A 14,638-nucleotide genomic window follows, 5' to 3' on the forward strand; every position below is an offset into this window, starting at 1 on the left:
TTGAAGCAAGGATGAGACATCAGCCACCTCCTCATGCACTGTGCATTTGACAAGAAAGCCTGGAAAAGGATGCACTGGTTCTTGTCATGGTTCACCGTGTGCACCTCAGAGGACCCTGAGATCTTCGAGCTGTTCTCAGGGAGATACCTTGCGATAAACACCTGTCGGTGCTGGAAGATATTCAGCTTGATGGAAAGTGCACTTTGCCTGTAGCTTGTTGGTTTTCCAATGTACGATGTCCACAGGCAAACACTTCCGACTGGAACGTTGCAAGTGCAAGATTATGTGCTGAAGAATGAACTGAAGCTTGGTGTAGCCACTGTTGAGATTGTGAATGGGCTTTCTGTCATAGTCTCTCAAACGTTTCACATATGCTCTGCCTCATGAAGCAAGAGTGCCATTGATGTGTTATAAGCTAATATATTAAACAGGTACTACTCAGTGTGGAGAAAGACATAACAATTGTATTTGCTCTGTGTGTGTGTGTGTGAGATTATGCTCAAAGTATATTTTTGCAATTTAAAATAAGTGGGTAGAACTTAAATTGATGATAAGCACAGCAGCTCATCAATTTCAGAGCTTTTGCAAATCTTGTAGTTTGATTACATTTCTTAAAATAGGTGCTGTTCCAATCATACGATGCCCTCGAGGAAATGCAGCTGAAATGGTAGCAGTGGTAAGAAATATATTCTCATTTATTTCAGTACACATAACTAATAAGCATTATAATTACTAGACAATGCATGATCCATAATGTGTACCTGATAAATTAGTGTTTATAATTGTTGGCTGCTGGTAAAAATCTTATTTCTAATCAATTAGTAAAACAAATGAATTTGTAACATAAGCTATCAAAATAAAGTCCCACTTGCCTCCTCACATAGATGTCAGATATTACAGGAAGCTCTTACTGCCATAACAGCAACTTGCTGTAGTTTAAATTAAAATTACTGAGGTATAATAGAGGACAGAATTGGACTAAAGCGTTGAGCCAAAAGGAGTCAGTTAAGGCTAGTGACAAAAGCAAAACTAGTGAAATGATAAATTTTATTGAGGAAGATTTGTTGCAAAGTAGACAAGGAGTTAACTGTGTGGGGCCTCAGTAATTCAGAATATGCTGATTGATTCGAAATAAAATGTTATTTTACTTACCAAACTGTGACCTAGGTTGGAAAGTAAGCAATAATGACGAAATTAAAAAAACTGATCTGCAATACTTCATAACTGCTGACATCAGGCAGCACCCCTTAGACTGCCACCTTATGCTCTTAAATACTGATGGAAGTGCAGTACCAATAATATTGGGTAAGATGAACCCATCTCAACCCATGCATGATACAGAAATTTGGCACTTTTCATGAACAAGTAGAGGGAATAATACTTGTTCCAGGACTTGCATTGACACTGACTTACTTTGCTCAGTGGAGAAAAAAACATATCTAATTATCACATCAATTGCAAAAAGAAAGTAAGAAAAATTTAGCATTTCAACTTTACAATGGTGACTACGCTTCTAAAACTAAAAGGTTTGGGCAGAACATGAGAAGTGCCTTTCAAAATTTTAGGAATTTCTAAAGTGTTTTAGAGCCATTTGATGCCTCTTTCAAATTGACCTAAAGAAGTTGTGGCACCTTAACTCCTTGAACCCATAATCTACTGCTTGGAAAGGAATTACAGACTTATGACACCAAAGGTGCAAAATGTTTATGTAAACTAAGTTTTCAGCCTTTTGAAATCAATTACTTATTAATTGTGTAGCAATATTGAGTGCATGATCTAATGTATAATTTGAAGTTTGTATCTTTATTTCTAGCTAGAACAACTGTCCTAACCTGTACTGCCTTTCTTATCAGTTGTTCAAGAGTATTAGATTTTCAATGCTTTCCTTGCTTTCTGCTACATGATTAAATAGATGTTTCTGCAATTAAAAATAATTCCAATTACTTTTCTCAGAAATTAGATAAGAAACTGCGAGAAAATCTACGAGATGCCAGAAATAGTCTCTTCACGGGTGATAATCTTAGTGGAGGACAATTCAGGTACAATTCAGTAAATTAACTCTGTACAAAAAGGAAGCTTTGGGTTATAACTAATAGGTTTTCTGCAGTTTAACATTGTTTAAGTAAGCTATATAGCAGTACCTGTTTTCACTTTTTGTACATCTGCATGATAAGGCATTGCTGGCATAGTGACACTGTCATTAGTGCTGTTACCTCATAGCTTCTGGAACACAATTCTGATTCTAACCCTGGTTCTGTCTGTGTGAGGCTTAGTTGTTCTCCTGGTGACCATGTGGGTTTTCTGCGAGTGTTCTGATTTCATCCCACTTGCCAAAGACATGCTGGGAGGTTAATAGGCTACTGTAATACAAGTTAATGGCAAATGCTGATGGCATGCGTGAGAGTGAATAAACTGCAGTAGTGCAGGAAAATAAGGAGAAAGGTAATAAATCTAATGGGATTGTACCCCTGCAAACCTCCATGGATGTATTATGCTATAAGGCTTTTCTTGTGTCATTATAAGGAGAAGATAGTTTTGTTGGGTGTTTCTAGGATTTTGATCTTGACGGTAATTTTTAAATTTTGTTTTGATAAAGGGTACATTTATATAATTTGATCACTGTATGATAGGCAGAAATAGACAAAGATCCCAGTGATCCAAGAACCTGAAGCTCTGCCCCCTGCACCAGCTTCTCAGCCGCACATTTACCTGCCAAATCTTCTTGTTTCTACCCTCACTGGCACGTGGCACAAGCAGCAATCCAGAAATTACTACCTGGGAGGTCCTGCTTCTCAGCTTTCTACCACCTAGCTCTCTAAATTCTCTTTTCAGGACCTCATTGCTTTTCCTTCATTAGTACCAATATGTACCAAGTCATGTGGCTGCTCCCTTCCTTCTCCAAAATGTTGTGGAAGGCGATCTGAGACATCCTTGACACCTGGAAGGCAGCATGCCATTCGGCGTCCCATTCACATCCAGAGAATCTCCGGTCTGTTCCCCTCACTATTGAGTCCCCTATCGCTACTGCTCCCTTCTTCTCGCTCTTTCCCTTCTGCACCATGGACCCATGGTCCATGCCTGCAACCCGGTCAGTGTGGCGTTCTCCTGGGAGGTCATCCCCCACAAAAATATCCAAAGCAGTATACTTGCTTTTGAGGGGAATGGCCATAGGGGTGCTCTGCTTTAATTGCCTATTTCCATTTCTCCTGACAGTCTCCCAGCTACTCACCTCATGCAACTTCGGAGTGACTACTTCCCTGTAGCTTTGATCAATTATACCCTCGCTCTCCCGTACAAGCCGAAGGTCATCCAGTTGCTGCTCCAGATCCCTAACACGGTCTTCAAAAGGCTGCAGCCGGATTTCCTTCACGCGGATGTGGTAGCTTTCGTTGAAACATGTTGACAAGTGAATAGCTTCTTAGTCCAATTTATAGGAGGTACAGAAGCCTGAAAGCACACACTCAGCGATTCAGGAACAGCTTCCCCTCTGCCACCTGATTCCTAAATGGACATTGAACCCTTGGACACTACCTTGCTTTTTAATATATAGTATTTCTGTTTTAGCATGATTTTTAATCTATTCAATATACGTATACTGTAATTGATTTATTTATTATTATTTTATTTTGTTGTCTTTCTTCTTCTATATTATGTTTTGCATTAAACTGCTGCTGCTCAGTTAACAAACTTCACGTCACATGCCGGTGATAAGAGACCTGATCCTGATTCTGATTCAATTCACGTATCATCTTATATTTTTGTTCCTTTTGTTTCTACCACAGTTTCCAAAGACCATTATTAGTCCTTGTCGACAGGAATATAGATTTAGCAACTCCATTGCATCATACATGGACATACCAAGCCCTGGTTCATGATGTGCTGGTAAGAAAACAACTGTGTCAACACTTTGCTTTGATCCTGATGATGATGCTGTTTAATAGCAATTAAGTACACAGATATTGAGTTATAATACAATAAAAATATTAACTGATAACCATCCCAAGTTTTAATAAAACCTTGTCTGAAGGACACATTTGCATTATAATGTGCACATTGATTGGCAGCTTGTATCAAGAAAGAGAAGCTACAAAAGTTATGATTCACTGTGTTATTTTGCACTGCTCAATTAGCTTTCCTAAAACAATGTCACATGTCTAATCTCCCCATTATCTTTCAAGAATGTACTTTCTTAAACGTGCCATGGGAAGTTGTCTACTATTTGACAATGTAAACATGCTCTTAATTAAAATAGGAATAGTCGGTGCCTATCAAACGATCTCACTGGACTATGAAATGATTTCCTGTATTGTCAGAAACAGAGGGAATATTTCATTTCATTGATTTCTTTTACTTTTTTTCTTGCATCCAGTTTTTCATCCACGTCTTTCTTTCCAGTTCTCCGTCTGCACCTGATTTGACATTGAATTCACCCACTCAAATTGCTATCTTGTTTATTTCTCAACTGTTTACTGTGAATCATTAAGTAGATATGCTTTTATTCTGCTGCTAAACTAGATCCCAAATGTCCTGTTGTGTATGTCACACTGTTTATAATTCACTCTTCCTGCAATATCAGAGAATATTCTGACACTTCAAATGTGTAGAGCCAAATCCAATGAGAAACATGGCAAGGTACACTAGATAGATGAACATTAATTCAGTAAGTGATAGATATTAAGAGAATAAAACAATACTGAGTCAGTGCAGAGAAGCACATCGAAGATAAAGGATCAGCTATGATCTTATTAAATAAAACAGCAGAATGGTGTACTCCTGTGTCTGTTTCTCAAATTATAATTTTTATGTCATTATTAAGATTCAACATTCATTTCCAGAACACAAGTATAAAAGAAAATGAAATAATTGTTACTCTGGATCCGATGCAGCACCAAAAGAAGCACAATAAGATAAGAACAACATTAATAAAAAAACACAGTAAAAATAAATACTTAAGGTAGCTTATGTGCATATGTTGATTGTGTGTCCATAAAGACACAGGAGTGTATACATAAGGAGACTGACAGGAAATGGAAAAGTAGTAGTGGTGGGAGTATGGAAGGGTGGGTTAGTGGGTGGAGGTGTTGGTCAGCTTTACTGCCTGGAGAAAGTAACTGTTTTTGAGTCTGGTGGTCCTGGTGGGATGTTAAGTAGCCTCCTCCCTGATGGGAGTGGGACAAACAGTCTATGAGCAGGGTGGGTGCAATCCTTCATGATATTACTGACATTTTTGCAGCACCTTTCTGTGTGTGTGTGTGTATATATCTCCTTGATGGTAGGTAGTCTGCTGTCGATGATGCATTGGGCAGTCTTGATTACCCATTGTAGAGCTTTCCTGTCTACCACAGTGCAACTTCCATACCATGTAGTAATGCAGCATGTTTGGATGCTCTCCACTGTGTATCTATAAAAGGATGTGAGAATAAATGTGTATAGTCCATATCTCCTCTGCATCCTCAGGAAAAAAAAACGGCATTGGTAAGTTTTCTTGTTGTGTAGGATATGGTCTGGGACAATGAGAGGTTGTGTGTGATGTGCACTCCCTGGAGTTTGAAACAACTCGTAGTTTTCACTGCTGTGCCATTGATGTAAAGAGGGGAGTGAGTGTGCAAATTCTCCTGAGGTCGATAACCATCTGCTTTGTCTTGTTAACATTAGGACGAGGTTATTTGCCTGGCACTAGGCCTCCAGCCCTTCCAAATCCTCTCTGTAGGCCATCTCATCGATGATTGTTGTGTCAGTGGCCAACCTGACAGTATGATTGCTCGGGTGTTTGGCCATGCAGTCGCGTGTGAGCAGAGTGCACAGCAGTGGGTTCATTATGCAGCCCTGGGGGGCACTGGTTGTCCATCCTGACGATCTGTGATCTGTTGGTTAGGAAGTCCAACATCCAGTTGCACAGTGATGTATTCATTCTGAGGAGTAGGAGTTTGTTCCTCTTAAAATTGCCAGTAGATGGTGATGTGATGCTACAGCAATTTTATTTTATTCAGCATGACTGTATGCGTTGAATGACACTTTGAAGCATTCCTCAGTTTGAAAGGCCAGTTCCTTAATTGCAATTTTTTTTTGCCATTGTAAGTCTTTTATATAGTATTGCAAATTAGAAATTTGAATTATAGTACATGTTTAAGATATATTAGGGTTTTAAAACTGATACTGATGAAATAACTAACTGTCTAGAATTGATTTCAGTACTTACTTAAATAAGGACTACTGCACTGGCCGAAGCATAATTAAATAGTGAGAGTAATAATTCGGCACGGACTAGAAGGGCCGAGATGGCCTGTTTCTGTGCTATTATTGTTATACGTTTATATAATAAATAGTTTCAAGCATGGCCATATGTAGAATCAAGCCTGATCTTTCATTGCTTAGAACATGGTTGAGCTTTTACATTTTACAGCTTTGCCCCATTTCTAGGGCCTAGACGTCTACTGATCTCCACTTTGACTATTCTTGGATATGCAGCCTTGCGGGACAAAGAATTTCAAGCACTTAGAACCCTCTGAAGAAGTTCCTCTCTCATATGTCGATGATCCCTATGATTGACAGCTGTGGTCAGTTTGGTAAAGATGTTTGTGTTGGAGGTGAGACAAGTGAGAGTTGTGATAAATTGGGAAAGTGACGAATGCAGATTGATTGTGGTGGACAAGGCAGGCCTTGTTATGGCTGGAAGAAGCACTTCTCCTGGTGGATGGGTAGTCCTTATCATGCATTAAGCTAGTCTGCATAGTTTCTCAAAGACCTGAGAAACTGATCATCTATAGTTAAAAACAGAATGACTGTAAAATGCATAATTTGTATATTTTTTACGTTGACTTGCTAGATATTGATATCGATGGCAAGATCAGAATTGCACTTGGGTGCTGGGCCCAGGACAGGTCCTCCGGAAAGATAACACTGAGGAATTTAAAGTTGCTGAGACTCTCCACCTCTAATTTCCCCAATGAGGACTGGCTCATGGACCTCTGGTTTCCTTCTCTTGAAGTCAATAATCAGCTCCTTGGACTTGCTGACATTGAGTAAGAAGTTGTTCTCTCCTGTATGCTGATTCATCACCACTTTTGATTCGGCCTACGACAGTGATGATGTCAGCAGACTGAAATATGACATTGGAGCTGTGCTTAGCCACACAGTCGTATGTATAAAACAAGTAGAGCAGGAGGCTAAGTACACAGCCTTGTGGTGCATCTGTGTCGATGGAGATCATAGAGGAGATGTTGTTGCCAGTCTGAACTGACTGGGGTCTGCAAGTGAGGATCCAATTGCACAGCGGTGTAATGAGGCCAAAGTCTTGAAGCTTATTGATTAGTTTTAAGGGAATGATAGTATTGAGCGTAGTCAATAAAGAGCATCCTGACGAAGGGTCTTGGCCTGAAACGTCAACTGTACCTCTTCCTAGAGATGCTGCCTGGCCCGCTGCGTTCACCAGCAATTTTTATGTGTGTTGCATCCTGATGTATGCATCTTTGCGATCCAGATGTTCCAGGTTTGAGTGAAGAGCCATTGAAATAGTATCTGCTGCACTGGTAGGGAAATTGGAGCAGATCCAAGTCGCTTCTCAGGCAGGAGTTGATATGTTTCATCACCAACCTCTTAAAACACATTATCACTGCGGATGTAGGTACAACAGAACAATCATCATTGAGGCAGGTTGCCATGTTTTTCTTGGGAACAAGTATAATTGAAGCTGCTTGAAGCAGGTGGGTACCTCAGACTGCCAAAGCATGTGTTTAAAGATATCAGTGAACACTCCAGCCTATTGATTAGCACAGGTTTTTAATACTTGGCCAAGTACCCATCTGGGCCATTGCTTTCCGTAGGTTCACCCTCCTAAAGGCTGCTCGCATGTCAGCTTCAGAGACTGAAATCATAAGATCATCAGGGGCTTTGGGAGTTCATGATAGCTCCTCCATGCTTTGATGGTGTGGCTTGACAAACGGATAATTCTATTTTATGGTTTGAGCAGTCATGTGATCAGAGAAAAGATCATGACATTGGCTCTAACCTCAGTTCCATTTCCCTAACGTATAAAATGATACTTTGATTTAGAGCCTGACCACCAGCTGCTAAAATTCTCCTATGTGTAATTGTGGCAAACATACACCTTTATTGTGTTGCTTTTCATTGACTTTTTATGTATGCTTTTTTTTTATAAACAAAAAGCAGGCCACTCAGATAAATTTTGATGATTCCAGATTCCAAAAGCAGATAATAAAAGTCATTCAAAATAGCCTTTAATAAACTATCCTATAAAAGACTAACGAATAAGGTGGGAGAATGTGGAGGTTGGGAATGAGAATGATACTGGATTGCTTGCCAGCTGCAAGATGGAAAATGGGGAAATGAGATACCTTTCCCTGTGGCAAAATCTGATAGTAGTGTTCCACAAGAATCAATGTTGGGGTTGTTACTGTTCACAGATTACATTAATAATTCAGATACTGGAATCAGAAACATAAATTTGTGAACGATAGCTAACTATGTTGGGGAAATATGAAGAGTGCTGTTGATAGTTATTACCTTGGAGGACTGCTATGAATTGTAGGAGGATGTCAATGAATGAATAATTAACAAATCAGCTCCCATACAGGTAAATGTGAGAGAGAGCATTTTCATAGGAGGTATAGTGAAGTCATTTCACTTGAAAGGTGTGTAAATAGGGGTTGTAGATGAAACAAGGAATATTGGAGTACAAATAATACCATCACTAAATCTTGTGGCACAGGTAGGTAAATTCATTAAGACACAGGAAACCAAGCCGTGTGGTTTATTTCTGGATGTATAGAATTGAAAAGAAAGGAAGTTAAGCTCCACCTTAATGACAACTGCTCTGCCATCCACCATCATGAAGTGCTTCAAGAGGCGTATATGGCGTATATTAACTCCAACTTCTCAGGCAAGTTTGCCCTACTGCAATTTGCCTACCACCAAAGACACCTATGTTAGACTATTGTTCATTGACTACAGTTCCACCTTCAGTAGTATAATTCCAAGCAATCTCATCACCAGACTGAGACCTTGGAGTCAGCATCTCCCCCTGCAACTGGATCCTTGATTTTATGATAAACAGACCACAGTCAGTAAGGATAGGCAGCAGCATTTCTGACACACTTATTCTAAATGCTGTTGCTCCACAAGGTTTTGTCCTCAGTCCATTACCTTATTACCTGTACTCTCATGACTGCGTGGCCAGATTCTCCTTTAACTTCATTTACATGTTTGTAGATGATACCACTACAGCGGGCTGTACCTCAAATAATGATGTGTTAGAATACATGAGTAGATAGAGAGTTTAGTAACATGGTGTTATGACAACAACCTTTCCCTCAAAAGTTCAAAGTAAATTTATTATCAAAGTGTATGTGTAACCATATACTACCCTGAAATTCATTTTCTTGCAGGCATTCACAGTATGTAAAAAGAAATGCAATAGAATGATTGAAAAACTGAACACAATAAAGATGCTAGCAATCAAAAAGAGCTGGTTATTTACTTCATGAAGAGGGTGGTGCATATGCTGCTATGTTCATCAATAGTGCTGAGGTTAAGGGGGTTGAGAGTATCAAGTTTCCAGGAGTAAACATTACCAATAGCCATGGCCAAAAATGCTCGCCAATACCACTGCTTCCTCATGAGGCTAAAGAAATTTGGCATGTCCCTGTCAACCCTTACCAATTTTTATTGATGTAACGTAGAAAGCACCCCATCCGGATGCGTTACAGCTTGGTATGGGCACCTGATCTGCCCATGACCCTAGTGACCACAAGAGATTGCAGAGAACTGTGGATAAAACTCAGCACATCACTATCTCCAGCCTCCTCTCTGTGGACTCTGTCTACACTTCTCACTGCCTCAATAAAACAGCCAGCTTAATCCAAGACACAAACCTTTCCAGGACATTGTCTCTTCTCCACTCTCCCATCTAGCAGTAGATATAAAAGCTGGTAAACACATTACACCAGGCTCAAAGACAACTTCTACCTCACTGTTACTAGACTATTGAATAGGTCCTTAGTACTTTAACCTCACAATCTACTTTGTTATTATCTTACACCGTATTGCCTTCCTGCTCTGCACTTTCTCTGTAGCTGGTGCACTTTATTTTGCATTGTTGTCGTGCACTGTTTAACAAATTGATCTATCTGACCAGTATGCAAGACGAGCATTTCACTGTACATTGGTATATGAGACAACAATAAACCCATTCCAGTTTTAACCTGCATCAAACTTTGATTAGTCTGCATTTGGAATCTTGAATAATTCTGGTTGCCAGACTATGAAAAGAATATTTGAGGATTGAATGGGTACAGAGATGATTGTAGGAATGATACTAGAAATACGAGAGTTTATCAGGAAGAGATTTTCTTTGTCCTGACCAATAGAGGCCTCTTATAGGAGCTTTTAGACTTATGTCAGGGCTTTGCAGAGTTTATGTGGAGAAAATAATCCCACTTGTGTGGATGAGCATAATTCAAAGCCACCAGAATAAAATGATCACCAAGAAATCCAGTAGCTTTTTTTTCAGCTAAAATGGTCAGATGGTGGATCTGGATACCACAGTGTGCTTGCAGCAAATTGTGTGGATGTATTTAAGGAAAGAATGGACCAGTATATGAGGAAGAAAGAAATGAAGGACTGTATTGATAATTTTAGGTAAGAAAAAGTGGAGGAGATTTCAGTGGAGCATATATCCAAGCAATTATTTACCAAATTATTGTCTTACTCCTCTGATAACTCAGTTGGTAGTTATGGTACAGAACTTCACCATACAAAGTAACAGGATTAAGGTCAGATAACTGAATTTGGTGGAATACTGTACTTCCTGCCAGTGCTCACTGTAAAAATTGAGTGGTCTGTCTGTGGTCCAGTATAGTTGAGTTAACATGGGTTCATTTTCTTTGTTTTCTCCCATTTTCATGACATGATGGCATATGAAGAATGAGTATTTGAATTAATACCAGAGATCAGTGTTTCAAATTGTGCCTTCCAAGAGTGAGCAAGAGAAGATCTAAACAAGTGACTTCCTTTAAACACTGGTTTGGAAAAAAAAATAAATATTCATCTTCTTGGATAGAGAACTAAATATTTTTGTGGCCTCCTTTGTTTCAAAGTTCTCATTCCATGAACCATTCTCTTGAAAGCTGAACTTCTTTGAATGAGGGCATTGTGCTATTGCAGATGCTTATCATTCTTATAAGCTTTAATTATATGCAAAAATCCCTTTGAAAATGTGAATCTTGGAAGCCGTACATCCTTTAAGCACCACGTAAACAATAACATGTCACTTAAGCTTTGAAAACTTATGAAATTTGATGTGACTTCCTTTCAGAAACATTCTTTCCTTTAGGAAATAAACTGAATATTGTTATGTACTTTTCTGCCCTCACTTGCTGATCAGTCAAAACTGTTACTGAAATCAAATGTTTGTGAATGTCTAAATTGTTTTTAGCTAAATTGAAAATGTTGACAACCAAATTGACATAATACATAAACACATAAACAATTAAATGCATTTAAACATTGATAAATTAAAATTATCAGTGCTCATTTCAAGGATGTAGGAGCACTGGAGAGTGGAATTAAAAGCACTAAGTTATTGTAGTTAGTGTAGAGTTATGGAAGACTGAACGAATAAAATAAACTTACTTTCTCTCACAGTGCCTTATCCTGCCATAAATCAGTGAACTTATAAGAACATCAAGTACTAAACTGTATTTACTGTAATGAGATTTAGGTGAATTTCCCGTGGAGTACCCTGTCACAATTATTACCAAGAACTTCTCTAGCTCTAGAAAAAGTAGATTTATTTTGGGTGCCAAGACTAGGGAACCCTGCATGAATGCAGATGTCCAAGACTTACTGGTTTGTGCTGTACTGATAATTTTCCAGTCCTGTTCTAAATTTAGACCTTACATGGATTACACAAGTTACAGTTTTAGTTGTGTATGCTTCAGTATTTTTCTTAATGATATTTTGGGAATTTAATCTTTTTAATTTTAAATATCTTAATTTTTCAAGAGATTTGAATGCTTTAAAAGTTTTAGAATTCTGAATTCTGTCAGAGGGTATTTTTACTTCGCTCTTTCATTGGCTTACTCGTGTGCATGGATTTCATTGCCTAAGATCCGTCTGCACATAGGTCAAGATTGAACTTTGAAGCTTTGGTACCATAAGTTGGCCTTTCAGATACAAAAATTGTCACAATGCTGTGTTAAAGACAACACTAACCAGTGATGTACTTCCAGTAAATTTTGGGCCTGTATGTCAAGGGCACAGTTTTGCAACTTCCAGTTTAAATGGGACAAAATTACATTTCTTCAATACAAAAAGTTGTTTAAACGCAGTAATTTTCCTTCTCTTAGTGCACCAATTAATTTGAAGTGGGAGAAGGTTTTCAAAAGTGGAACTTTTCTGGTTGAAGAATGAGAATTAAGAGACGTGCAGGCCATGTATAGCAATTGTTGAGGTGATACAAATCAGAGTGGTGATGTTCTGTTTAAGACAAAATGAAGTGTTTGGTCTGATGAGCCTTTCAGCTTAATGTTCTTGCATTTGATTGTATTGACAGAAAATAATAATAGATGATTTGAATGGCATGGAGTTTATATTGAAAAGAAAAAATGTTTTGAGTTGGGGACAAAGACAGGACTCCATTATAATTGAGCCTATAAAATATGCAGTGCAGATGTTTAACATGTTGTACAATTTATCAGTGTAAGATAAATTTTCCTCTAATATGTGATTGTCTGTAATGGCTATGTTACTGCTCTGTGAAATGTAAAAGGTCACCAAAATACATTTTTGTATTTTGGGCATAATTGGTGACAGTTATGGCTGCACTATTGAAACATGAAATGTAAGATTTCTGTTTCAGTCACAAAGATTGATGCTTTATATTTTATGTCTTCAAAGAACTCATTCAATTGATTTTATATATATTCTAAATATATCTCTAAACATTGAAAGAAAGGTGTTAAAACTTTTCAAAAAGATCTTTCACTGTCAGATGGTTCATAATGAATGCCTCTGAGTGGCAGTTTTGAATTACAGTAGCTTTTTAAAACTTTGGATGTTAATAAATATCCACTTAAAAATAAGTAATGCTAAAAACATCTGTTTTTCATCCATGGAAAAGATTTAACATTTTTTAGTCACCATATACTTAACTGGAAAGTTAATCATTCCCATAGGCAATTGAAAGTAGTTGTAGTTTGGGCTTAGATGAGAAGTGCATTATTAGCTGAATTGGTCAGCACTATTCTTAGCATCTTCTGACTGGCCATATATCAGTCTTTTTCTGTTTTTTTCTATAATGTGGATTGATGATTAGGTAGTGATAATTTGGGTAGATAATGGCATACGGCATTGGATCTGAACTGATGGTGTTTTGGAGTTAGCATTCAGAAATATTTGAAGTTGGAAATATTAAATCCAGTACAATAAATATTTTCAGGGTGACATTTAAGACTGAACAGTATTGAATTGCAAGTGGTTTGTTGTTCAAGTCAAATAAGTTGCGTATTTCCAATAGCAACAAGTTACTAAACATACATTTTTATATTTTATTGCCTTCAAAGAAACGATCCATTGTGAATTTCAGCTAAGCTCTTTATACTTTTACTCTTTGGAACATTCAAATGGCAGTTTTTTTTAAATTAAGATGTTTAATGGTGACTAATTAAGCAAAAACATATTTCTGACAAATTCTGAACTTCTCCAATTAAATAAATTAAAATAATTACATTATTAATAATTAAATGTCAAATTTGGATCAAAGTTCCAAGTGGAATTTTTGATGTCATGTTGATTTGTTTAGAATAGCAAATCATATTTCTAGTTTGGGGCTTTGGCTGTAAGCTTCAATGCGACAAAACCACTATAGCTTTGGTCCAGGCCAGCCAAGAAATTCAGAATTAGTGAGCTAGATGTACATGCTAATAGACTAATGTGCTTCTGAGAAGGAAAAACTAATATTATGAAGGAAATAGTGTGTTTTTGTTAGAAAAAGATGGTTCTGCTATTGGTATAAGCTGTGATGATAGGTTAGGAATACTCTTAAAATGTTGACTCCTGTATATATTTTAAGCCAGTTCTACTTTATTGTGTAGTGTACTGCAATCACTCGGATCAAGTCAGATGTTCTCCTAAGGGGTTGGCTATTAGTGGGTTCTCAGGTGTCTGTAGAGGCCGATCTGAGATCCACATATTCTGATGCAATGAGGACGTTGAGTAGTTAGTGGCTGGGTTTAGTGGTTGGGTCTTTTAGTCATTCATTCTCTCCTTTCGCTGCTGCCACATGTTCTCTGTGGCACAGCGGAGGTTGCATTTATGTAGCGCAGCTCCCTCTTGAACAAATTTCCTCCAGCTGAATCTACTGAGAGTGCAATGTCTTCCCAGTTTTTACATTGATGTTAAATTTCTTCAGGCTGATTTTGATGATATCTTTGAAGTGTTACTCTTGCCCACCAGGGGCTCATTGATCGTCCTTCAACTGGGAGTAATGGATCTGTCTGTGGAGATGTGATTTAGGCATTTGAATGACATGACCTATTCAGTGAAGTTGGTGTTGCTTTATTATGGTAGAGATGCTGTTCATGTCATCCTTCTCCAGTACCCTGGTGTTAGTGCGTCTGTC

The 14,638-nt window shown here is 38.0% G+C and overlaps 1 protein-coding gene across 3 annotated transcripts in view; it reads left to right on the forward strand.

Annotated features, from left to right (window-relative positions):
• scfd1 (sec1 family domain containing 1) overlaps positions 1-14,638 on the forward strand; it is a 150,774-nt gene that overhangs the window by 23,826 nt on the left and 112,310 nt on the right. For all 3 annotated transcript variants that reach the window (XM_072267208.1, XM_072267222.1, XM_072267216.1), the window contains 3 exons: positions 621-676; positions 1,954-2,039; positions 3,783-3,882. In XM_072267208.1, the coding sequence (XP_072123309.1) occupies positions 621-676; positions 1,954-2,039; positions 3,783-3,882 (242 nt within the window). The remainder of the gene's footprint in view (positions 1-620; positions 677-1,953; positions 2,040-3,782; positions 3,883-14,638) is intronic.

Source organism: Mobula birostris, chromosome 1 (genome assembly GCF_030028105.1).
Source record: "Mobula birostris isolate sMobBir1 chromosome 1, sMobBir1.hap1, whole genome shotgun sequence".
NCBI classification, from domain to species: domain Eukaryota; kingdom Metazoa; phylum Chordata; class Chondrichthyes; order Myliobatiformes; family Myliobatidae; genus Mobula; species Mobula birostris.